Here is a 22,453-nt window from a genome sequence, read left to right as displayed (position 1 = left end):
TCTCACCGGGGCTGCTTTTCCAGACCCCCGGGCGGGAGGGCCTGGCGGCGGGGCTGGGGCTGGGCAGCGATATTCAGGCTTTGCTAAAAGCCAAGACAGCGTTTTTAAAACTGGGAGACTGCAGNGCGAGCCATTGTCTTGTCCGGGGAAGGGGCTGAGGATGCGGCTTTTGAACGTCTGCGGTCTGGCTGGGATTGACAGGGTGGGGGACAGTCACTTGGCAAGGGGGACAGGGTCAGCTTCCTTTCCTTCTTTCCTTTCAATGATGAGATCCCTGGCTACGAGGTGGAGCTGAAGTACAGGACCGAAACCGTTTCTGGAGAAGAGTATTCAAGTCAGCGGCGTGGTCCTGGGCGGCCTGGGAGGTGGGAGCACCGGCATTCAGGGTCCATTCAGATTATGACCCTTGGAACTGGTGGCTGCAAGTTCATTTTTCCCGAGTTGCAGGCGGCAGGCGGCAAGATTGCTAGATCACCAGGCGCTGCAGAAGCAGCCACCCTGGAACATTGTTAAACTGTAGCGTAAGAACAGAGCTGTGGCCCAGCCCCGCGCCTTGGAATTGCATCAGCTCCTCCAGAATGGAAAGAGAGCAGACACGTTGCATGTGACCTCGGGGGAGAGATGCCTCCCTGCATCTAGGCAGACTCTGAACTGTTTAGGGAAGAAAAAAAAAATCATGTCATGTACATCATCTCTTTTCTAGGAAGTACATGCTTCCTGGTCTGTGAAAGAATTTGTTTTTCTATTCCTCTTCTTTGCCAAAGCCATATGTGCGTGTTTACAAATCCAGACGTAAGAAACTTGAAGGCAGAGAGAAGTCTTGAATAGCACCCAGAGCCGGCAGAACGTTGCATACGTGGAAAAGCTTTTGTCTCCCGGACAACCCCAGATAATGAGGATTTACTTTACCCCATCCAGTCCTCGTTATTTGGGGGAGTATTCATCCTTTAAAAAAAGAAAAGAAAAGAAAAGAAACCTGCTCTTGAAGAGCCTTTGCTTGCTCTGGACTGCTCCTTAGCTTTCTCCTGCCACGTGGCACCTGGGAATGTGCAGTGAATGTCACAGAGAGCAGGGGCTTGTGCCTGCCTATTTTACTGGCCTCCTCTATCAACACCTCTCACTGAGTTGTCTTTTTTTGGAGAGCAGAAGGAAGTCTCAAAGAATGAAAAGATTACAATAGTGGGGTTTATGTATGATTTCAGTATTAAAAGTTGAACATCCCAGGTGGCAAATGACATAAACAGAAATATACATGTGGGGAAGCACCAAGCACGGTCAGGGGTCCGGGTCTGACTGTACCCAGGAGGACATGTGAAAGACCAGTGACATCTGGTTGGGAAGATGACAGGTTCTTCCATGGCCAAAAGGAACACATGGAACAGCTGAAGTGTGTGAGATATTTTACTCCATAGAAAATGGGGATCAATCCTTTGGACGGTATTCTATTAAGAATTGTTCAAAATCAAACATGGCTGGGGCGCCTGGGTGGCTCAGTCAGTTGAGCATCCGACTTCAGCTCAGGTCATGATCTCAGGTTTCTGGGTTCGAGCCCCACATCGGACTCTGTGCTGGAGCCTGTTTCAGATTCTGTATCTCTCTCTCTGACCCTCCCCGGCTCATGCTGTCTCTCTCTCTCTCAGAAATAAATAAAACATTAAAAAAAATAAAAAAATAAAAATCAAACATGGCTAGTGGGAGCATAAAAAGGTACAGCCACTTTGGAAAACTGGTGATTTTTTATAAAGTTAAACATATACCTATAACATGATCCAGCAATTGCACTCCACATATTTACCCAAGAGTAGTGAAAACTTATGTTCACACAAATACCTATTTATGAATGCTTATAGAGGCATTATTCATTATCACCAAAAAATTGGAAAAAACCTAAATCTCCTTCATCTGGTGACAGGATAAACAGTGGATAAATCCATCCCTACATGGGAATCCTACTCAAAAAAAGAAAGAGGAATGAACTACTGGTGTGTATAATAGCATGGATGAAACTCAAATGTGGAAGATGGACTCAAAAGGCTATGTATTATGATTCTGTTTATCAGACATTTTGGAAAGAGTGGAACTATACAGCGATAGAACAAAGATCAGTAGTTTTAGGGGCTGGAGATAGAGGAAGAATTGACTATAAGAGATTGTCTTTCAAAGGACATGAAGGAATTTGGGGGGGGAGTGAAGGAACTATTCTTTATCTTGATTGTAGCAGTGGTTAGGTGACTGTCAAAACTCACAGAACTATACATTGAAAAGGGTGTATTTTACTGCATGTAAATTATACCTTCATCTTTAAAGTGAAAAAATCACCCAGTGCTTTTGAGTTTGGTATTAAAGCAGAATGGAAAAAAAAAAGAATGACAAGAAATTTCTTAGAACCTAGCAAAATCCAGTGGGAAAGCTAGTTTATAACACTTCCTGATAGAATCGATTTTTCCATTCTCTGTCTTAAAGAAGTAGACACAGAAATATTTAATGATTTTGGCTTAATCATGTGGCTGGATCTTTTTAACTACAGCAACTATACATAGCTATGAAACCCTTTATCTATTAGTTAGCGTCATGCACTCCATTATCTTGCCTGGTTCACTGTTCTTTAATTTCTCCCCATGGTGCAGATTATTTAGCCTTCATATGTATTTGGCACTCTGTAAATTAGCTTCCTCTGCCAATGTCTGGGACAAGTCTGTTTGGTGGTTCTGGACTCATAGCCTCAGTCGGGAACTTGAGGTTACTTTATGATCCAATTTAAGAGGTTGGACCCCTCCTTACTTCTTGGAACCAAGTACTGGTTTATACCCTAACTCTAGCAACCAGGTCCTTGTTTCTAAATTACCTGATCCCCTGCTTTGGCATCTAGTTTGTTTTTAGGACCCTCAAATTCAACTTCAAACCATATTTTAATTGTGCCCACACAAAAGTGGCGCATCCTCCCCGCTGATTCTAACACAGTCACCCCAGTGTACGCCAGTGAGTGTACATCAGCTAACACAATGTACATCAGTCCTCAGATCATACTTGGAGAAATAAGACTAAGGTGGAATATCCCAGTCTGCTGTTTTGGAATTATGCTAACTCATTAGAAACGCACTGATCATCATAAAATCCGAACATGTCTCAGTGTTGGCAACTCACCTTTGTAGCCTCGGCGTTAGCATGAAGCTCAGAAACCGTTTCAGTGAATGTAGCATTTCCAGAGATACTGACATTTCTTTAGATGCTGTCTTTCTAGAGGAGTGTGGAATCCGGAATTGAACTCCAAATAACCAGGTGACAGCTGAGTACTGCGTTACATTTGAATCAGCTCAAGCTTCTTGGCTTTTTTGTCTGCTAAGAGCAGTATTTTAGAAGTCTTAAAATATTTCGAGCTGGTAGTGGCGTGAGGCAAAGCCAGATTTTCAAGATAGCCAACGTGTCGGTTCTAATTCAAGCCCAGCATAAACAGTAGGATTTGGAGAGGGAATGCTTATAGAGCATTTTGATTTTTTTGGTGAGAATAAATGAAATAGTTATGTATTTTCTGTAGGCAAACTGTGCTATTGTTACAGAGTTAATCTGTTTGCTTGAAAATATTTGTTAGATGTTGAAGCTGTAGACTCTTTGGGGATAGAAACTTTGGCTGGCTCTGGGAAAGAATTTTTAAAGTAAAAGCTTCATTGTTTTAATTATCAGCTCAATTACAGGGAACATGTGAACCCATATGCTTTTAAGTTCATGCCTAAAATGGGGTGTTGTCTACGCCTTTAGTAAAGTGGGAAATAAGGGGAAATTGTTTCCTCATAATCAAATCTTCACAGTGAGGCTTAACTAATTTAGAATGACTTTTTAGAACATTAAAGAATCCTATTCAGAGTGAAGGAAAAAAAATCTAAATCCAAGTCCTGAGGAGCCAAATTCTTTTATTTTTTTAAAGGTTTATTTATTTTTGAAGAGGAGAGAGAGCATGAGTGGGGAAGGGGCAGAGAGAGAGGGACACACAGAATCTGAAGCTGGCTCCAGGCTTTGAGCTGTCAGCACAGAGCCCGATGTGGGGCTCAAACTCATGAACCATGAGATCATGACCTGAGCCGAAGTCCGGGGCAGAGCCACCCAGGCCCCCTGCGGAGCCATGTTCTAACAGAGAGGAGTGTGCACGTGAAGTCATGACCTTCTGATTACTGTCTCTACACCCACAATCCTGCATCTAAACTGCGGCTTTTTGTCACTGTCTTAACAGTCATCATGTCGACGTGTTAGCTTTGCGGAAGGTTCCATTTTGGGGGAATTTACAGGAGGTATAATTGCTTAAAGAGAGTTCTTTAAAACTACAACCCCCGCTTTGGGGCGGCTGGGTGGCTCAGTCTGTTAAGGGTCTGACTTCAGCCCAGGTCATGATCTCACCACTCGTGGGTTCGAGCCCCGCGTCAGGCTCTGTGCTGACAGCTCAGAGCCTGGAGCCTCCTTCTGATTCTGTGTCTCCCTCTCTCTCTGCCCCTCCCCCACTTGTACCCTATCTCTCTCTCCCAAAAATGAATAAATGTTAAAAAATTTAAAAAAACAACCCTACAACCCCTCAGCACTACTCTTGTTTATATGGTGTCTGTATTTCTTGATAGTGCACTATCCTATTTCCTACATCAGTGTTAATCTAAAAAGAAGAAAAAAGAGATGGGTTGGTGGGAGTTCATTTTTATTATTTTATAAGTGCATACGTAGGGTTTGGAGTCAGAGAGACCTGGATTCAAGTCTCACCTCTCCTCCTTTTTTGCCAATATGACCTTGGGGATATAATTGACACTTCTGAGCCGTGGTTTCTTCATTCATAAAATAGTGTAAAATGGGAGATAATCAAACATAATAGTTGCAATGATTAAATGAAATGAAGTGATGTGCAGGCCTTAATTCTTTACCTGAAACCTGAAGGACAGGGGCACCTGGGTGGCTCAGTTGGTTGAGCATCCAACTTCAGCTCAGGTCATGATCCCTCAGTTCATGGGTTCAAGCCCCACATCAGGCTCTGTGCTGACAACTCAGAGCCTGCAGCCTGCTTCAGATTCTGTGTCTCTCTTTGTCCCTCCGCCACTCATGTTCTCTTTCTCTCTCTCTCTCTCAAATTAAGTAAATAAACATTTTTAAAAAGTTTTGAAACCTGAGGGACAAAATATTTAGAGATTCAGAATTACTCACATTTTAGAAAGTTAATGTGGTACACAGTACATTACATATAATTCACAGCAGGGTCTGGGACAGTATCTGTAACCAAACACATTGATTTTTCTGCAGCAAAAAATACAAATATTCATATAGTCCTTAAAAATATGTTAAATAAAGATTATAAATAGGAATATGTCAGTCCAGATCAAGTTTGAACCCAAATAGAATGTGCACAAACTTACAAGAAACCTATTGAGGAGTAAAAAGGATATTCCAGGGGTGCCTGGGTGGCTCAGTCGGTTGGGCATCCGACTTCGGCTCAGGTCATGATCTCACAGCTCCTGAGTTCGAGCTCGCGTCGGGCTCTGTGCTGACAGCTCAGAGCCTGGAGCCTGCTTCCGATTCTGTGTCTCTTTCTCTCTCTGCCCCTCTCCTGCTCCCACTCTGTCTCCTTCCTTCAAAAATAAACATTAAACACGCTGTCTCTCTTTCTCTCCTAGAAATAAATAAAAAGACATTAAAAAAAAAAAGGGGGTGCCTGGGTGGCTTAGTCGGTTACGCGTCCGACTTTCACTTGGGTCATGATCTCGCGGTTCGTGGGTTCGAGCCCCGCATCGGGCTCTGTGCTGACTGCCAGCTCAGAGCCTGGAGCCTGTTTCAGTCTGTGACTCCCTCTCTCTCTGACCCTCCCCTGCTCACGCTGTCTCTCTTTCTCTCCTAGAAATAAATAAAAAAACATTAAAAAAAATAAACATTAAAATAAATAAATAAAAACAAAAAGAACATTCCATTAGCAATCCAGGTTTTGAGGCCTGAGGAGTTTGGGCCACTTAACTCAGGATTTTGGAATTCTGGACTATATAAAGAAACATGGAACTGTGTATAGGATGTAGCAAAACCTCTAAGAGATAATTGTAGCTTTTACCAAAACAGTCCTGTGTCAGATACTGCATTGAGCCTCTTAACATATTAAGTCATCTACTTCAATCACAAATGTGTGAGGTTGATGTTATTACTCCCATTTTACAGGCAAAGAAAAAAGACAACAGAAGTTCGTTGCTTGTTTAAGGCCACACAGCTAACCAGGAGTGGCACTAGATTTTGGCCTCAGATAGTTTAGCTCTAGGGTCTGCTTGTGACCCCTGTGTTACACCACATGTTAGTTCTCGGCCTCAACATGTTAGTTGAGAGATAGTCCAGTTCTTTCTATGCTGCAGGGCTGTAAAAGCATGATTATATTGATAATGATCTTGCTCAGAGTTAAATTCCTTTGAACTATGAAACTTACCTTATTTGTAAACATCTGGCTTCATTTCACTGAGGAGTTGGCATGACTTGTAAAATACATGCAATCCCGATGATTATGATGAAAAATCAGGGGAATTAGAGCAAAGGGGAAAAGAAGAATATGTCAGTGTGATATTGTTTTCACTATTTATATATAACGTAGCCTAGGTTCAGTGTGTGCCAATAAAAATTTTATTTTGTAGATCTTTGTATATTTCTTTCCTCAAGTCATCTTGTGTGATTGAAAAAAGAGTGTTTATTATCCATATGTCTTCTAACCATTCCAACGTCTGTCATCATTGAATTGTTTCACAGGCTTATTTCAAAAACAAGCTGAAGTTGGCACTTATTGGTCAGAGCCTCTTTGGACAGGAAGTCTACAGTCACCTCCGCAAAGAGGGCCATCGAGTTGTGGGCGTATTCACAGTTCCAGACAAGGATGGCAAAACTGACCCTCTGGGTGAGTGTATCTTGGAACAGTGGGCCCCAGCTCAGACCCCTTATGCCTCGTTAGCATTTCTAAAGTTCTACCTCTTTGCTACAGCTCCCAAAGAACCAGACTACCTGCTCACCCTTGGGTTCTGACACAAGTGCTCTGCCTATTCAAAGTCTTCTCAAGTTAAGTCTATTCGCAGACTCAAAAATTCTCCCTTGTCTGTGGGCCCCAAGACAAAGATGCAGGCCCCTACTGTATTAAGAATTTCTCCACTTACCTCCAAGGCCCCTCAGAGAAATTTTCAGGCATATGTTTTTTCTGAACTACATTTGTGACTTTCCAAAGGTGTTACGGAGTATATAGAATAATGTCTTATGCAGAGGTGCCAGTGGAATTGAAGAGCGGACAACATCCAATAATAGAAATTGATGTGCGGTCAAATCCACGTATAACTTTTGACTCCCCCCAAACTTAACTAAAAATAGCCTACTGTTGACCAGAATCCAGAATGAAGTCTTACTGATAACGTAAGCAGTTTATTACCACATATTTGGTATGTTATATGTATTATATACTGTAGTCTTATGATAAAGTAAGCTAAAAAAAGAAAATGTTATTTAAAAAATCATAAGGAAGAGAAAATACATTTACAATAGTATATTTATTTTAAAAATTCACATATAAGTGGATCCACATGGTTCAAACCTGGATTGTTCAAGTGTCAACTATAGTTATGTTGAGGATGGATACAAAACACGGAGCTAGAAATGATCTACAAAGTGTACAGATAGGGCATAAGAATGAGCAACTAGCTATCTTGGCTTATAAATCAGATCTTCAGAAATCACTGGAACAATGCAACATATTGGTTGGAAAACAGTGATCAGTGATAGTCCTAAAATTGTATCCTTTTTCCTTGGAAGAAATAGCTCTGGGGTTTATCCTCTCTTGTTACTACCTTTATAAATATTATATTTTTACACTGTTTTTCAAGAGTCAAGCTAAAAAAAAGTTGGGTCAAAGAGCATGTATGCATATATGAATTTAACCACTTGATTTAGAAATTATCCTTGGGAGACACCTGGGTGGCTCAGTCAGTGTAGTGTCCATCCGACTCTTGATTTCAGCTCAGGTCATGATCCCAAGGTTGTGGGATAGAGCCCCATGTCGGGCTCCATGCTGAGCGTGGAGCCTACTTAAAATTCTCTCCCTCTGCCCCTCCACCCCACTCCTGTGTGCGCGCTCTCTCTCTCTCTTTCAAAAGAAGAAGAAGAAGAAGAAGAAGAAGAAGAAGAAGAAGAAGAAGAAGAAGAAGAAGAAGAAGAAGAACAGGAGAAGGGAGGGAGGGGGGAAGGAAGGAAGGAAGAAATTATCTTTGTTTCAGAAAAAGGTTATCCCAACCTGGGGAATTCTGAGGGAATCTGCCTCATGGATTTAGACCTGGCTCCAAAGGCAGAAAGGGACAGATTCCTATTACTGGGACTACGTTGCCTATCATTAGCTATATGCAGTAGCCTTGTATGGGGGATATTTGGGAGGACTCATATTTGGGATATCAGATTGGCTGTTGAATCAGGGAGACCCCAAATAATATTGACTTAAGTAATATAGAAGTCCATTTCTCAAGTCTGAGTTGGCCACTGGAGCTGTTGTGGCAGCTCTATATCACGATGCAGACCCTTGCTATTTGTTGTTTTGTTATTGTCAACACTGGGCTTCCATCTCATGGTGGAAGATAGCCGCTCTAGCCCCAACTGTCCAGTCTGCATTCTAGCAAGCAGGAAGGGAAAGATGGGAAGCAGAAGGCAAGCCTTTATCCAGAAGTTGCACATATTATTCCCACTTGTATCCCACGGGCTAAAACTTAGTCACAGACCAAATCTATTTGTAGGATAGACAGAGAAACAGATTTTATTCAGGGTGGCTATGTGCTCAACTAAAGTAGAAGAATCTTTGCTGAAGATTGAAGGGGGCAACTAGCAGTCTCTGCCATGTACATGAACTTCAGAAGAATTACAAGCATGTGACTCTTAAAACTCCTTTCAAAGTGTGGCCTGGGAAGCTACCTTTCCTTTCTAGTCCTGTGGCCAGGGCCTCCTTTCCATTGGTCATGGCCATTTGGGCTGCTAGTAACATAGAAAGAAAAAATACCAATCTGACTTGTAGAGTAGCCTGGGATGTGGTATAGCATATAGTTAACAGTGTATGTTCTGGAATGGATCAAGAAGATGTGGTTTAACTATACAATGGAATATTACATGGCAATTAAAAAGAATGAAATCTGGCCATTTGTAGCAACATGGATGGAACTTGAAGGTATTATGCTGAGCGAAATAAATCAGGCAGAGAAGGACAGATACCATATGTTTGCACGTATAGGTGGATTAGGAGGAACTTATCGGAGGACCATGGGGGAGAAAAGGAAAAATAGTTAGGGAGAGGGAAGGAGGCAAACCGTGAGAGACTCTTGAATGCTGAGAACAAACTGAGGGCTGATGGGGGTGGGGGAGATGGGAAGGGGGGTGATGGGCATGGAGGAGGGCACTTGTGGGGATGAGCACTGCGTGTTATATGGAAACCAACTTGACAATAAACTATTTAAGAAAAAATAAATAAATAAATTTTTAAAAAAACAATGTGTGTTCTGGAGTCATGTAATTAATCTGGCTCTGCCACTTACTAGCTGATGTTGGGCAAGTTGCTAAAACCCACTAAGCTTAGTTCAACAGCATCCATCTTACGTGGGTTAGATGACTTAATGTGTATAATGTGCTCAGCCCTGTGCCTAGTTCATGAAAAGGGATAAATATGACAGTGGGTAACTACTCTTGTTATCAGAATAGCCAACTAGAGTAGCTGAAAATAGCCCTGCGGCGGCCACAAATCAATATGGAAGAATCATAGCCTATCTTAGTAAAGTAAACTTTTAACATGAAGATTTCTAGGTGTGCCTGGGTGGTTCAGTTGGTTAAACATCTGACTCTTGATTTCGGCTCAGGTCATGATCCCATAGTTGTGGGATTGAGCCCTGCATTGGGCTCTGTGCTGACAGCATGGGGCCTGCTTGGGATTCTCTCTTTCTCTCTCTCTGCCCCTCCCCATTTGTGCTCTCCTCCCTCCTTCCCCCCACCCATATCTCAAAATAAATAAACTTTAAAAAAATGAAGACTTCTAAGCTTTTCATCCTATTTTTCTTCCAGTCTAACCTTGCACAATTTTCTCCCAATTTCACATTTTTCACCACCATTTATTCATTTTCCTATCATCCGAAAATGATTTATTTACAGGTTTTTGAACATGTTATGAATATTAACATTTTGTGAACATTATTATACTGGTCTCTCACATTCTTTCAAGTGTATTGATCAAGGCATTGGCTTGATGGCCAGATTCTTTCAGGACTCACTTAAGATTTGGGATTATGCTTTCTGGTGGAGGCATCATTCCAACCAAAGTCAATGAAGGCTGATCCAATGGGGGAGAAAGGAAAAGGAGCCCAGAAATAGAGATAAAAAGCCTCACTTAAAGCTTTGAAAAAATTGCCTAAAGTGTAGTTGCTTTGTATTCTTGGTAGAAAATAAATGTATATACTTAATATATGTAAGGTATAGAGTTAGTAAAATGATATTTTATTATGGATAGACATGAGCTAGTGGTACTGGCACTTTGGAGGGCCATTCCTTTTCCACACAGAAGTAGATGGAGCTCTTCCTTTGGGAAGAGAGAACATTTTCTACAAGAAAGAGCCTCAAATCTTCTCCGGTATAGCAGAACCCTCACGAGGAGCATGCATTCTCCATTCTTGGCCTCTCTCTTCCACTAACTTACCTGATTGGTGAATTTGGGGGAAGGAACTAGACAATAGACAAGCCCAGCTCAGCTCAAAAACATTCTCTCTTCCTCACTTGGGATCTGCCCATTTGGTGGAGAGAATGTTCTCATCTATAGTTTGCTTTGTAATAAAAAAGACTTCCCTCCAGGAAACAGGCATGGGAAGGGACTCATGGTTTTCTGTCTGTGCCAGAGGCTGAGTATGTCTACTCTGAGTGCTGATGTAGCAGCACTTGGCTCCAAATCTAAAAAACAAACAAATATTCTTTAAATGGCTATATAAGTAATAAAAGTATAATTTTTATCTGTGAAATAAAAAGCTTTGGTTAAAATTTTAAAAGGTTGGGGTACCTTGGTCGCTCAGTTGATTAAGCATTTGACTCTTGATTTCAGCTCAGGTGTTTGTGAGTTCAAGCCCTGTGTCTGGCAGTAAGTGCAGAGCTTGGTTGGGATTCTCATTCTGTGTGTCCCTCTCACCTCTTGCACACACCTGCTCTCTCTCTCTCTCTCTCTCTATCTCAAAATAAATAAATAAACTTAAAATATTTTTTTTAATGTTATGGAGCCACAAATTTTTTTTAAGTTTTGCTTATTTTTTGGGGGAAGGGGGGTAGAGGGAGAGGGAGAGAGAGAATCCTAAGCAGGCCCCATGCTATCAGCACAGAGCCTTATGTGGGGCTCAATCCCATGAACCATGAGATCATGACCTGAGCTGAAATTAAGAGTCTGATGCTTAACCAACTAAGCCACCCAGGTGCCCCTAGCCACAAACTTCTGAGTTTAAATATATTAGGCCTCAGATATATAAGTAAAACATCACATTAGACAAATGGATGATCATGATAAAATTGTAACAGGTAGAATTCTTGTCATTATCTAAATTGTTCATTGCCATGTTTTATTTGTCAATGTTTCATGAAGCTGGAAAACTGCAATGTGTGAATCCATAGCCATATAGACTTATGGCCAAATTTTTTAATGAAAATAATCTTCTCTTTTGTGCTCAGCTTTAGCTGCAGAGAAAGATGGGACCCCCGTGTTCAAGTTCCCCAGATGGAGAGTCAAGGGCAAGACCATAAAGGAGGTGGCAGAAGCCTACAAATCTGTGGGTGCTGAGCTAAATGTGCTTCCCTTCTGCACACAGTTTATCCCCATGGATGTAATTGACAGCCCAAAGTACGGCTCCATCATATATCACCCCTCCATCCTTCCCAGGCACAGAGGAGCCTCTGCTATCAACTGGTGAGAATTACTATAATTACAGAGAAGATGGGCCTATTCCCATCTTCTATTTTTTTACCTAGGGGATCAAGGAACTAGGTGTGTTTGCGCAGTTGTGAGGCCCTAATTGATTGCTACTATTGTGTGAACTCCCCTGAAACGTAGAGGTACTGCATGGGCTAGACAGCATTTCCCAAGAATAGTCTATGGAGTACTGGCTCCATTGAATATAACTAAGTAATTGAGCAAACAAAGGTTTTATAGTTAGACAGGTTTGGTCCATGATGTATTTCTTGATCACAGGACTTCTTAGAACCTATTATAATGTGCTTTAGTGAGAATATTATAATCTTTAAGAGGGAATCTGAGTACACAATGTTCCCAAACTTATGTGACCATAGAACTGTTTTTGCATAGAGCATCTCCAGTACTTGTCAGGAAATGCTGAATTACCTGAAACTATCTTCTTTGTTTTCTGTCTTCTGTTCAATTTTAAGTTTCTTGAGGGAAGGGGCTATGGTCTACCATTTTTATTGCTTAAGTACACTTTTCTACCTTCTCTCCTTTACCTATGCATCTCCTTGGTATCTCTCAGTGTCAAGTTATTAATTAGGCAGGAAACTACACTTGGTTTAAATGTGGTGAATAACGCTTCATTGTATTTGGCATGAATTTGTTTTTTTTGTTGTTGTTCTTGTAAATGGTAATGTGTGGTTATCTTTACATTTAAACTTGTATTTTTTCTCACTTCACATTTCTTCCATATGCAGAATCACTGGGTCAAAGTATATGGATGTTTTCAAGTCTCTTGATAACATAATGCCAATTAATTCCTCAGTATTTCTGAAAAGAGTGATCGATTGATTCATTGACTTAGCTCTTGCTTGATTAGTAGCTCTAAGATTTAAAAATTATTTAGGTTATAAGCATGGTTGATGTCGCTATTAGGCTGCTCTCTGATATACTTTTATATGTATTTGTCCACATATTCAGCTTATTGGTTGTATTATAAGCTCTTAGGGCCAACATTTTCTTTTTTTAAAAGTTTATTTATTTTTAGAGAAAAAGAGTGCATGCATGAGTGTGCACATGAGTGGGGGATGGGCAGAGAAAGAGGTAGACAGAATCTCAAGTAGGCTCTGTACTGTCAGTCCAGAGCCCCCATGGTGCTTGGTCCCATGGACTGTGAGATCATGACCTGAGCCAAAATCAAGAGTGAGATGCCCAACCAAGTGAGCCACCCAGGCGCCCCTGGGGCCAACATTTTCTCTTAGGCTAAGCTTTCTAGAGTGTAAAATACAAAGCGTGAAATTAGGGGCGCCTGGGTGGCTTAGTCGGTTAAGCGTCCGACTTTCCGCTTAGGTCATGATCTTGTGGTTCGTGGGTTTGAGCCCTGCGTCGGGCTCTGTGCTGACTGCCAGCTCAGAGCCTGGAGCCTGTTTCAGACTGTGACTCCCTCTCTCTTTGACCCTCCCCTGTTCACGCTGTCTCTCTCTCTCTCTCCCTCCTAGAAATAAATAAAACATTAAAAAAAAAAAAGAGTGAAATTAATCAGCCATCTTTTACTATAATTTACATAGACGATCTAGAGCTAATTCTAGCTCTGACACTTATATCCAAATTATACAACCTAAATTAATAATCAGTTCTCCTTTACTGAGTATCCTCTGTTTTATTCTCCTTTATCTTATTCTGCCTAATACAAGGTTAACTATGATGTAGGAATTGGACCCAGGTGGGCAAAATTGCTTGATGCCACAGTAGATAGCTGGCAACTGGCAGTTAATGAGTGGTAGTAATGATGGACTCCAGTGCCCTTTCTAATAGACTAGCAGTCATTAGTGTATATTAACAAGAAAGACTATAGATATGGGAATGTACAAAATAGCGGCCATTAAGTAGTGCTTTTTATGAGTGCTGACATCTCCTGGCTTTGCTGTTAATTTCTCATGGTAGCTTCCCTCACTGTCTACTTTCCGTTATAAATATCTTGTACTTTAATATCATTAACTCATCACTTTGTCATACATTAAAACAACATTTTAAGTTGAAGCTCTTCTTTTCACAGGACTCTAATTATGGGAGATAAGAAAGCTGGGTTTTCTGTTTTCTGGGCTGATGACGGTTTAGACACAGGACCCATCCTTCTTCAGAGGTCATGTGATGTTGAATCCAATGATACAGTGGATGCACTTTATAATCGGTTTCTCTTTCCTGAAGGAATCAAAGCCATGGTTAGTATATTTATGCCATCAAGAAGAATTTAGTAAACCTTTAACATTTTAGAAATATTTTTCTTTTATTGAGAATTTTCCTATATTAATTGATATGAATAGTATAAAGCTGAAAAACAAAATTAGATTTTATATTTGCCAATAGGATAGTACATTTAGGGTGGAAATCTGAGCATTAAAATTTCTTATGCTGTGGAGCTGCCTTGTTCTTTTGAGAGCACTGATAAAATAGATGAAGTAACAATGAAATGGCTTCATTTATTTTGCCAAATACTTGAATCTCCAACCCTGTTTATAATGACTAATCGTAAAGAAGTGTACATAATCGTAAGAAATTTTACTATGGAAGTTGGACTTCCTTCAAAAGTATTTGAAATCAGTCTATGTAACAGGGTGAAATTTGGCATTGCTTAATTTATTCAGATGTGCTCTGGGTAAAAAGCTCAAAGCACATGTACCACAACATAAAAACATGTTACCTTGTAGAAATACTGAAAGATAATTTCAGTGCCATTTAATTTTTTCTGAGTTGGATAGAGTAGACGCATCCATACAGAGATGGACACTAGGATAATGTAAAGCAGCAGCTATGGATTTAGGAGGAAAGAGAGCAGCAATTTGTTTGTATCATTTAATGATTAAGAGAGTAGGGCGTTGGTGTCAGAAGGACACCGAAGTTCTGATACTACCACTTATGTGTTGTATGACAATAGGCAAGTCACTTAGTTTCATCAGCCTTGGTTTCCTTATCTGTAAAGTGTAGACACTGCCTGACTTATAGGGCTGCTATGAAAATTAAGTAGCATTTGTGTAAAGCATCTGGCACACAGTAGGTCCTCAAAAATGATCATTACAATCAAAACAGTATTGTGTGTGTTCAGTGGCATTTGCTCAAGCCCAGATCATGTATCTGATGATACTATAGCTAGAAGTGGGTACATGAATGAGCTACGAACTGGCCTTGTTCTTAGGTCGCTCCATCCGCATACTCTTGGAGGGGTTGGTCAGTAGCTGTGTGTGCTGAGAGTGAGTTCTGGGAGCTCAAGCTTGCGTAGGCCTCCTCATGAAGGAGAGAGACTCTCAGCTCAAGGCAAATGTGAATCTGGCACAAAAGAGAATTCAGGACACATCCCAAAGGCAATCAAACTCATGGGTAGATTTTAACTATTTTTAAATTCCAGGCATCCTCAGGTAGAAAGTAAGTTGAATTACTTAAATATAACAATGTACCACTCTCTAGAATCATCATGATAAATAGAAATCACAATGACTTATTTTACAATTATATTACTGAAATTCCCACTGGATCATCAAGGGAGTTTGAAATTTGTTGAAACAAGCGAGTCATTTTTAAGACTACAGGCTTAATATTGGCAATTGATAGACTTGGAGGGAGATCTTGCTTCTGACCCCTATTGGCTACCTCTGCTCTTGAACTAGTTACTTAACTTTTCTAGGCGTCAGTTTCCACATCTGTAAAACCAGAATAATAATATCCACCTGTCAGGATTGGTGTGATGTCTGCAGAGGATATTTTACATGAAGCAGCTATCGCATTGCCTGGCACACAGATGGACCTGAAGAAATGGTAGTTATATTATCATAGTCTGACTCTCTGGACAGACTTATATGTAGCAATTCTATTTAGCAGAGCTTCAGTTCAACACATGATGCCATTGCTGACCATTGGGCTGTAACCCAGATAACGTTTTTGGCTTTAGGTAGAAGCTGTTCAACTCATAGCTGATGGAAAAGCTCCTCGCATTCCCCAGCCAGAAGAAGGAGCAACATATGAAGGTATCCAGAAAAAGGAAAACGCTGAGGTATTTATATCCACTCAATAATACACCTCAAAGTTCTTGGCTGTCTACCTTTAGGTAATTCACAACGTACAATTTCCTGGCCGAAGGGTAGATCTCCAATCCAGCCTGCTCTATCCTGCCCAACCCTACTTCTGCCACTGAAGGAGAGAAATGTTTTTATTGCCTTTGCCACTCATAGCATTAGGAGATTCAGCTTTGTGCTTTCCTAGATTTCTTGGGATCAGTCTGCCGAAGTTTTGCATAACTGGATCCGAGGTCATGATAAAGTCCCTGGAGCTTGGACAGAGATAAATGGACAGGTATGTTTTAGGGACCAATGTGTGTGTGTGTGTGTGTGTGTGTGTGTGTGTGTGTTGCCTTTGTAAAAGGTATTACACATAAGTCCCCTGGTTATTTCCTTGGTCATGAAGAAGGTCTGGGATTCTAGGTATATGTGACCAGCTAGATGAAGACACCCCCATCTTTACTCCTGTATTGAGCATTTGCTGTGAAGCAGATGCTAGGCATAGTCTCTGCTTTCACGACGCCTGCAGTTTTATGGAGAAAGCAGAGAAGTGAATAAGCACCCACAAGGCAGTAAGACAAATGCTATCTTTGATGCCCAGACTCAAGTGCAGTAGGAAAGGCTTCCAAACTGACCCATTTGTTTTCCCTTCAAGAGGAGGTCAGCAAGTAGAAAAGGAGACAATGGTGAAGATCCAGAGATAGGAGGGTGTGTTACCCAGTCTAGGGGTCCCGAAGAGCCTCTGGTGTGAGGAGCAGGTGTGGGAGGTGTGGGGAGAGGTGGCCATGGGGGGTGGGGTGGGCAGGGGAGGAGCAGGAAGGGCCTTGTAATCCCTGGGGAATCTCAACCTAGCTTGGCTCTCAGGTTTCAGCTCTCCTCGGAGTTCCCTGACTTCACAGGCCCATGCTGGCAAGGTTGGGGGTCCCTTCTCCTGGTCCAACAACCCCTTGCCTGCCTCTGACGCAGCGTGTTATATGTTAGGGCCTCCTTATTTATCAACACCCCCACCCCCACCCCTACTAGACTACGTACTCCGTGGGGCAAAGACTTCATGTTATTGTCTTGATAATCTCTGCACTTAAGCAGGATTCTTAGTACATATTAGGTGCCAACAAAAATACGTGAGATGAAGAAGGACCAAGGGAGGGAGTTTAGTGCAGTGGTTAAGTGAGTGGGAACCAAAGCCATAATGTTTCTGTTAAAATTCTGTCTGCCATTGTTTGCTGAGTAATCTCAGGCAGGTTACTTAACTAGTGGGGCTTTGGGCTCCTTATTGCAAATGGGACTAACAATCGCGCCTCTTTGGGGCACCTGGGTGGCTCAGTCGGTTAAGCATCCGACTCTTGATTTTGGCTCAGGTCATGATCTCGTGGTTCAGGGGATCGAGCCCTGCATTGGGCTCCACACTAACGTAGAATCTGCTTGGGATTCTCTCTTCCTCTCTGTCTCTCTGCCCCTCCCCTGTGCATGCACACATACTCTCTCTCTCAAAGTAAATAAACTTAAAAAATAATACTAGTGCCTCTTTTAGTAGCTATACATCATTGTGATAATTAAGTGAGTTAATGCATATTAATTTAAGTACTTAGTCCTTGGCATAGGTATTCAATAAATGTTAACTATTACAATGTTCAATAAATGATAGCTAATAGTCATAGAATTACAATCACAAATCAGTTAGCATCACATTTTCTTGGTTACGGTCTGGATCTACTCCTATTTCCATCGACTGACCCACAAAGCACCCTGTACTTCCCATCAGTAATCGCATTGGACTGGAATAGTCTGGTTGCTACCTGCTTCTGCCCTCACTGACTCACTACCACCACCACCCCGCCTCCCCTTTGAAAACCCTACCTTCAAGCTGCGAAGTCTGCAAGACCTTTTTATCTCATTTACGTTTGTATCCATGTGAAGAAATGATAAATGTCATCTGGATAAGAGGCAGCCTTGAAACTCTTTAGTCATACATTCATAGACTCTCTCTTGCTTGCTGTCATTTCCACAGATGCCTAACGTGGTCTTCCACATTGGGGTGTTCCGATTTTATCATAGATGGTGATTCCACCTGGAGGTTTTTTGCAGGGAGTGCAGTCTGCACACACCCCTGTTTGTAGGTGTGACTCCCTCATTTCACATGGGTTTGGTCTCTTTATTAGATGGTCACGTTGTATGGCTCGTCGTTGCTGAAAAGCTCTGTGCCTCCTGGAGAACCACTGGAAATTAAAGGTGCCACGAAGCCTGGTCTTGTTACCAAAAATGGACTTGTTCTTTTTGGTAATGATGGAAAAGCAGTGAGTGTTCAATATGGTCACCTATAAAGTATCGGTTCTGGTTTCCTTCTATAACCCAAGCTACTAAGGGACTATCTTTTACAAGGTAATCCAGCTTTGCGGCAGGACATGGGAGGCTTGAGATACCTGTGCCCTGTTTCTTTCTGTCCAGGGACAAGCTGGCTCTGTGTGCCTGGATGAGAACAAGTCTCCCCAGGATGAGCCTCAGGGACCTATGCAGTCAGCTTGGTGGTACGGTAGAAAGAGCTTGGAATGTAGTCAGGAAACAGGATGTGAATCCCTGCTCTGCCACTTACTGGTCTTGGGGAGGATGCCTCTCCCTTCTGGGTCTTTGTTTCCTCATCTGTAAAACAGAGAGTAGTCCCATCTGGCTGGCTTCCCACTGCCAGAGTCCGGGAGGCTGAATGCGATGGATGTGGTCCTCTTCATATGCTCCTTGCCCTGGCCTCCTACGCAGGCACCCACCCTCACTGCTGTGCTTGGAAGCATGGGCTCTTGGCCCTGGTGGGCTCTTTGAAGAAAGCAATGGGGAATTTGCAGCTTACAGATATATTCTGGTAGCTTGCAGTGTAGATCACTTATTAAGATTGTAGGCTTCAGGGTCCACCTGCTTCTCGGTTGTAACCCCAGCTGTGTGGCATTGGGAAAATTACTTACCCTCCCTGAGTCTCCATTTCCTCATCAGTAAAATGGGGATAATAATGGCGCCTCGATCAGGATTTATGAGATGAAAATAAGATACATACATGAATACATAGCACTGTGCCTGCTGCAGAGTAAGTGCTCAGATGATGGGAGGAGGGGGGAGAGGAGGAAGAGGAGGGGGTAGGAAGGGAAAGGAGGAAGGGGAGGGGGAGGNTAAGGGGGGGAGGGGGAGGGTAGAGAGGAGGAGGAAGAAGAGTTACAGTAGGTTTTGTCTACATACAAACAAATGCCACTTTTTCAGCAGCTTGTTATCCATTTTGAGATGCATCTACCCCTAGACCTAACTTTCTCCTTTCTGCTGCCTTTATTAAAACACCATTTCAGTCCTTTTACTGAAAATGGTGAGTGCTTTCTATCCATACTTTTGTATTTGCCAAATACACTGCCCCCTGTATTTGTATGGTATATAACACTTCTCCCCCGACCAGCCTCGCTTTTGAATTATCCTAATCTTGAATCCTTCTGTGTGTTTTGTTGCTATGTTGTAGCTGGTGGTGAGGAATTTGCAGTTCGAAGATGGAAGAATGATTCCTGCCTCTCAGTACTTTTCAGCCGGTGAGACATCAGTGGTAGAACTTACAGCTGAAGAGGTGAAGGTGGCAGAGACCATCAAGGTGAACATGTGATATCCTTTTTTTTTTTCAAAATTTATTTCTGAGAGAGAGAAGAGAGAGAGAGACAGCGTGAGCAGGGGAGGGTCAGAGAGAGAGGGAGACACAGAATCTGAAGCAGGCTCCAGGCTCTGAGCTAGCTGTCAGTCCAGAGCCTGACGCGGGGCTCGAACCCATGAACCGTGAGATCATGACTGGAGCCGAAGTCGGAGGCTTAACCGACTGAGCCACCCAGGCGCCCCAAACATGTGATGTCCTTAATGTTACTCTTACCTTGGAAAACAAGCAATTTTGTAACTGTACCATCAGTCTTCAGAGCAGTGAGGATGGAACTTTATTTCCTCTTTTTTGTATTAACCATAGTAGGAATCAACTCCAAAATGTATATGCAAAGTTATTTCTCACTCGCAAAATAATCCCAGGCAGTTCTAGGTTGACAGGGAGATTAGTGGTGAAGCTGGAACCTGAGGTTTAGAGGTGGAGTCATTCGGGAACCCAGGCTACTATCTTCAAGGTCACCCTGGGGGTTGTCTACATTCCAGGCAGCCAAGAAGGGCAAAAGAGCACAGAGAATTGTGTGAAGGAGGTTTTTCCTGGGTCAAGACTGGGTGTCAAGTTCACTTCTGCTCATACTCATTGGCTAGAAGTCAGTCATATGGCTACATCTAACTTGACGAGATGCTAAAAAAAAAAAAATGTAGTCAGGCTATGTATCCAAGATAAAAAAAAAAGTAGGTTTGGTGATGAACTGGCCAGTCTCTGCCATGGTGTTCTTCATGGCACACCCTTCATAAAAATTACCCTTGCTGTATAGGTCATCTGGGCTGGAATTTTAAGCAACGTCCCTGTTATTAAAGACTCGACAGACTTCTTTAAATCTGGAGCAAGCTCAATGGATGTTGTCAGGTAAAACTATCACCCTGTTGACTCACACCTCTCCACTGGGGATTTTGACTTTGATTTTGAAAATCAAATCCAATCCTTTGTTCTGGGTATCACCACTCTACTATTTCTCTTTTCTTCATCTTTTTTGGATTGTTTCCATGGCCAAACACATTTCTTCATTCCTTTCCCTTTGTTGCTAGCCAGGAGTTGTTTTCATATCTCCTACAGATCTAGAAAACCAGTGCTTCTAATTGTTTGTTTCTTTTTAAAATTTGTCCTCACTGTCCTTAGCTAATTTTCCTCCCTCCAATGTGACATTGGAGTTGGGAAGCTCTGGATGAGAAATTTTTTTAATGTTTGTTTATTTTTGAGGGAGGAGAGACAGTGTGAGCGGGGGAGGAGCAGAAGGAGAGGGAGACACAAAATCTGAAGCAGGCTCCAGGTGCTGAGCTGTCAGCCCAGAGCCCAGTGCAGGGCTTGAACCCACGAACCACGAGATCATGACCTGAGCTAAAGTCGGATGCTTAACCAACTGAGCCACGCTGGCACCCCTCAAAAATTATCTTGATTCTGCTTATTACCAATACTAACCATGTAATAAAACACATGTTTGTTTCATTCTTACCCATGATCTAGAGAAAATATTACACAATGACTTTTGTTTCATAATCTTTACAGTTAGGGACTTTCCTTTATTTCTTATTCATTGAGTACCTTTGAAAGGAAAGGAACTGATTTTATGTGTCCCTTAATTATCTTGCTTGCAAGTAGGTAAAATGTTTTTACCTTGGTTTCTTTTATCGTTAGCCACGCACAAAGTCAAAGACAAAAGAATATCCACTGTCCTTCAAGACAGCTTTATAGGGGTGCTCCAGTGACTCTGTTGGTTAAGTCTCCGACTCTTGGTTTTAGCTCAGGTCATGATCTTGCAGTTTGTGAGACTGAGCCCTGCACTGGGCTCTGTACTCCATGAAAACATGGAGTCTGCTTGGGATCCTCTCTCTCTCTCTCCCTCTCCGCCTCTCCCCTGCTCATTCACACACACATGCATGTGCATTTTCTCTCTCTCTCTCAAAAAAAATAAACATTAAAAGTTTTTTTAGAATGCAGCTTTTTAATTTTGTTCTCCTAATCTTCTCAATTTCTCCAATTATCATAGAAGATCTCAGGCTGTAAATAGGCACGTGACATGTCTTATATCAAAGCAACTTGACAAATGTAACGAAACAGTCCCCCTAAACTCTTTTAAAAATGTAAGTAATGTGAGCTGGTTCTTACTCGCAGGCTGATTGAAGAGATCAGACAGAAGTGTGGTGGGCTTCAGCTACAGAATGAAGATGTCTATATGGCCACCAAGTTTGAAGACTTCATTCAGAAAGTTGTGAGGAAACTGAGAGGAGAAGAACCGGAAGCCGAGCTAGTGGTGGACTACGTAAGCTTTTCCATGCTGCTAGAAATCTAAATCATTAAGACCTATACACTATAAAGGAATGCAGTGCCTTTTGTCCATTTGTTTTTACATTTATGACCTTTTAAAACAGGTATTTAAATGAGTTATAATTTAGACACCATTACATTCACCCTTTTAAAATGCATGGTTAAGGGGCGCAAGGGCGGCTCAGTCAGTTAAGTGTTGGACTCTTGGTCATGACCTCCCATCATGATCTCGTGGTCATGGGATGGAGCCCCACGTCAAGCCCTGAGTCAGGCTCCAAACTGCCCATGGAGGCTGCTTGGGATTCTCTCTCTCTCTCTCTCTCTCTCTCCCCCTCTGCCCGTCCCCTACTTGCACACTCACTTTCTCTCTCAAAATAAACATTAAAAAAATTAAAATGTACAGTTCAGTAGTTGTTTTGCTTGTTACCGAGAAAGAGAGAGAGGGTGCAGGTGCAGGGGAGAGGGGCAGAGGGAGAGAGAAAGAATCTTTTCTCCCCAATGTGAGGCTCAGTCCCATGATGCTGGGGTCGTGACTTGAGCCAA

At 42.1% G+C, this 22,453-nt stretch overlaps 1 protein-coding gene across 1 annotated transcript in view; it reads left to right on the top strand.

Annotated features, from left to right (window-relative positions):
* Nucleotides 1-22,453, top strand: part of ALDH1L2 (aldehyde dehydrogenase 1 family member L2) — a 63,642-nt gene that overhangs the window by 159 nt on the left and 41,030 nt on the right. Inside the window, exons 2-12 of the mRNA XM_077761959.1 lie at nucleotides 202-365; nucleotides 4,226-4,283; nucleotides 6,745-6,889; nucleotides 11,704-11,938; nucleotides 13,986-14,151; nucleotides 15,873-15,974; nucleotides 16,184-16,273; nucleotides 18,138-18,272; nucleotides 19,466-19,591; nucleotides 20,403-20,494; nucleotides 21,758-21,905. Of these exons, the coding sequence (XP_077618085.1) occupies nucleotides 202-365; nucleotides 4,226-4,283; nucleotides 6,745-6,889; nucleotides 11,704-11,938; nucleotides 13,986-14,151; nucleotides 15,873-15,974; nucleotides 16,184-16,273; nucleotides 18,138-18,272; nucleotides 19,466-19,591; nucleotides 20,403-20,494; nucleotides 21,758-21,905 (1,461 nt within the window). The remainder of the gene's footprint in view (nucleotides 1-201; nucleotides 366-4,225; nucleotides 4,284-6,744; nucleotides 6,890-11,703; nucleotides 11,939-13,985; nucleotides 14,152-15,872; nucleotides 15,975-16,183; nucleotides 16,274-18,137; nucleotides 18,273-19,465; nucleotides 19,592-20,402; nucleotides 20,495-21,757; nucleotides 21,906-22,453) is intronic.

This window comes from Crocuta crocuta, unplaced genomic scaffold, assembly GCF_008692635.1.
Source record: "Crocuta crocuta isolate KB4526 unplaced genomic scaffold, BGI_CrCroc_1.0 scaffold193, whole genome shotgun sequence".
Classification (NCBI taxonomy): Eukaryota; Metazoa; Chordata; class Mammalia; order Carnivora; family Hyaenidae; genus Crocuta; species Crocuta crocuta.
The sequence above is the reverse complement of the archived record's forward strand: the minus strand, read 5'-3'. Positions and strand labels throughout refer to the sequence as shown.